Here is a 4,178-nt window from a genome sequence, read left to right as displayed (position 1 = left end):
TTTGTTTGGTTCTTTGTTTAAAATTACTGTGTTTTTAATAGATATACTATGGTTTTTTTTGAGTTACAATGGTGAAAAACATGGGATGAGTTTTCATTGTGTTCTGTGAATCTGGTTTCCAAATTTCTTCCTGTTTCTCCGATGTAGAATTCTGGGCAGTTATTACATGTTATTTTGTAAATGACGTTGGTATTGTGTGATTCTAAATAATTTTTGTTTAGTACCGATTTTAATTTAGGGCCGGGTTTTTGAGAGAATTTAACAAAGAGTACATTCATTAGATACTCCCTATTTTTAACTTTTTCAAGAGTTAGATAAACTATTTAGACAGTGGCACAGATGCTTTCATGGAGAAACATTAAATGTACCCTACTTAGTCACTATGATGATATATCTTAAGTGTTCTGTCAACAGCAACTAGTATCCTTACCCTGGAATTATGTCTTCACTTTAAAACACGACATTACTTACATGGCCTAGAGCACATGGTGAAAGTATGTCACATTTGTAGCTTAAAATGCTCAGATCTCCAATTGGCACCTTTTCTACCTGCACCCTTCCATGAGACTGAAACAAAGGAAACCAGTAGTAACTGAAGTGTATCTACAAAAATAACTTTATTTTTTCAATGGTTGATAATATTCTTCAAACAGTTGAATACTTGAGTAAAATTGAAAAAAGTACATTTATAAACAATCAGCTATCTCCATTGGACATCTTGCCATGTAAATCATGTTATGATGACATTTAGGAACATGCGTGTTCCTTCTCCAGATTCTATGAGTATGTTTCTTGATGAATTGGTTAATTTCTTCTCTGTGTTAGTAGCTGATTAGAATCGATCTTCACACAGTAACCTATTCAACAAGTGTTTGATGGAGTATTCCTCTTTGTCCAAGATTAAAGTGGCATTAACTTTTTCTGTATTTTCACAGTTTCTTCATGTTTCTGATTGAATGTTATGATATCAGGGTAACATCCTCAAAACAGCTACTTTGTGTCACAAGATTTGGCTAAAATATGTTGAGAGTAAAAAAGGTCATAGACTATAAAAGATTCAAGAATTCATGAACAACCTGAATAGACAATCAATTCACAATGGAAGTAGAAAAAGATAAGAAACTTCCATTCCTTGACATGATGGTTACAAAGCTCACATACCAAAGGATATTATGGGAAACGCACAGATGTGGGTAAATATCTTGACTATGAACCCAAAAGACTGCATAGTTTAGAATGAACAAGATTTATAATATAGAAGATGCTAAGAAATACACATATCACTACAACCTCCATTAACAATGGATATAAAGAAGATAAATATCAAGAAGAAACAGGAATAAAATTACAGACTGCATAGTTTAGAATGAACAAGATTTATAATATAGAAGATGCTAAGAAATACACATATCACTACAACCTCCATTAACAATGGATATAAAGAAGATAAATATCAAGAAGAAACAGGAATAAAACTACAGGTACATCATCATATATTCCCATATGTCAAAAGTCACACAGTCAGAACAGTATTCAGAAGCCCCAACACAATCACAGTTAGTACACATAAAATCATCAACAAAAGTGTGATTTCAGGAGTGTAATAGACATACAAGACTTGGTAACACTGATCAACCTCCAGGGAATAAGAACATAGAATAAAATGTAATAATATTAATATAACACACTCAGTCAACCTGGCATACAAGTCAGTAATAGCTTGTTGAAAACATTCAAGTTTTAAAGGGGCAGAACTCTGTTGAGTACCAGACTTTTTATAAATAAGACCTGGGATTGAGTCCCAGCCACTTTCACAGAAACATTCCTTCTGAAGACTTCCTTGAGGTGGCAGCAGATTAGCAGCCAAAACATAAAATAAAGGCTAATTAGTTTATAGTTATAAAAAATACATATATAATAATAAAATAAAAATAATACAAATGCATATTAAAAATAAGTTACTAATTAACAACTAGATATAGGTGATCATATAACCATGATAACGACTGATATCTGTCACTACAACCTAACCATAAATACTTACTTACTTACTTAGTATGGATTATAAACCACAGAGATAAAGTTTAACTGACTGGAGTTATCCATACAGATCATGAAGATCCTAACCACTTGCTAACAGAGATCCAGTTAGATTAACTATCAAACTTATTAAATTTTGCCATTTAGCTTGTTAAACAGGCATCAGCCTCACATCAAAGTTTCAGATCAACTCCATTTATCAATAGATTTATCCCATACCTTTAGTTTTCCCCTTCCATGCTACTCTATAGTCCTTATGTTCTATATATTTTGTCCTACTACATACACCTGTAATCATTTGAACTGTCGTCTAGGTATCACAGATCTCTTGTAAAATATTCATGTTTCTAAGTATAGTTGCAGGAATATCACAAGTGGTAACTAGCTAAAGACACCCACAACTCTGGCAATGTGATCCATTTAATTAAACTACCTGAAATTAAAAACACCTGTAATAACTCTGGCAATGTGATCCATTTAATTAAACTACCTGAAACTAAAAACGCCTGTAATAACTCTGGGAATGTGATCCATTTAATTAAACTACCTGAAACTAAAAACACCTGTAACAACTCTGGCAATGTGATCCATTTAATTAAACTACCTGAAACTAAAAACAACTGTAACAACTCTGGCAATGTGATCCATTTAATTAAACTACCTGAAACTAAAAACACCTGTAACAACTCTGGCAATGTGATCCATTTAATTAAACTACCTGAAACTAAAAATACCTGTAACAACTCTGGCAATGTGATCCATTTAATTAAACTACCTGAAACTAAAAACGCCTTGTAACAACTCTGGCAATGTGATCCATTTAATTAAACTACCTGAAACTAAAAACACCTTGTAACAACTCTGGCAATGTGATCCATTTAACCCTATCACCATGGGTATCCTTTACTGCACATGACACAAAGGTTTTAGTATCTTATATTCAAACTTTTATTAAACTACTTTTTGTTTATGTTACACCAATTAGAATAGCATAAAATCTTAGCTAATAATCCATATTTTAATAGTATATAAGTTTTAAGTTATTAATTCTACAAGGCAATATTTAAAAAAAAATCCTGAATTTCTCCTAGTGTGACCCACGTGACACATTTTATCTTAGCATGTCATCTTCCCTATTTTATCCACCACCCCTCGAAAAAGTACAAAATTAAATGTAAATTACTCTCTATAAAATTGTCATTGCTCAGATAAACCATAATTTTTATAGTCTTCAATTATTTTTGGTCACAGAGCTATCAAATAGAAAATCAGACCCTTCTTGCCATACCTACCTGTCCCATCCTCTCTTTCAGAAATCATTGATAGTTCTCTCTTAAGTTTAATTATATATTACCTATAACCAGAAGAAAGTCAAGGTTTTCATCTATCAAATGATGTATTTCATAATGTTATGTTCTAGACAGTTAAATGCCAATTTCACTAGGAGTTCCAACATCGTTCCCGTGCAAAGGTTAACCACTAGCTTGGATGAATTTGTAACAGCTCTTGTTGCATAGTTAGAAAGACAGAAAATTTTTTAGAGGTAACAGAATTTGTCTACTTTTCACATGTTATTAGTCTATATTCTTTGGTGCATTATTTATTTAAATAAAAATCATTAACTGCATTACTACCATTAGTATAAAAAAATTTGGGTTATCTCTCTGACAACTGACAGCAAGAAAAAATAATATTAGTTAAGTATTTTATTTCTTGTTTTTCATGTTTATTCGTCATGCACAATTATAAAAGTAACTAAAATGTAAAAATAGGGTTCCTTTTAGGTTAGTTAAGATTATATTAGTCAAGAAAATAAATAATAATAATAATATTATAATACAAGTGTTTCACGAAACACACACATGAACAGTTCATACTAGCTCATAGGTAATGTGATTCATTAGCATAATGTGAGCTGCACGTTACCAGAGTGACTTATAATGCCGCAAATAGTAGTTAGACACAGTTCAAAGGGCAATAAAACAATAAAATTTAATTATAAATAGATGTATTCTGTTACGAGCTTAAAGCCACTTAGGATAAATGAATGTAGTTTCATGTTATTCTAGAAGAAAAAGTGTAATTTATTTATTTTATTTTTTTTGGTGGTTTATGAAGTCGGTCTATTTGACTAATCC

General features: G+C 31.4%; 1 protein-coding gene across 1 annotated transcript in view; it reads right to left on the bottom strand.

Moving 5' to 3' along the window:
* Positions 1 to 4,178, bottom strand: part of LOC106471255 (leucine dehydrogenase-like) — a 32,328-nt gene that overhangs the window by 4,056 nt on the left and 24,094 nt on the right. The window contains exon 6 of the mRNA XM_022399867.1: positions 454 to 567. Within this exon, the coding sequence (XP_022255575.1) occupies positions 454 to 567 (114 nt within the window). The remainder of the gene's footprint in view (positions 1 to 453; positions 568 to 4,178) is intronic.

This window comes from Limulus polyphemus, unplaced genomic scaffold (assembly GCF_000517525.1).
Source record: "Limulus polyphemus unplaced genomic scaffold, Limulus_polyphemus-2.1.2 Scaffold4495, whole genome shotgun sequence".
NCBI classification, from domain to species: domain Eukaryota; kingdom Metazoa; phylum Arthropoda; class Merostomata; order Xiphosura; family Limulidae; genus Limulus; species Limulus polyphemus.
This window is presented reverse-complemented; position numbering and strand designations above follow the sequence as displayed.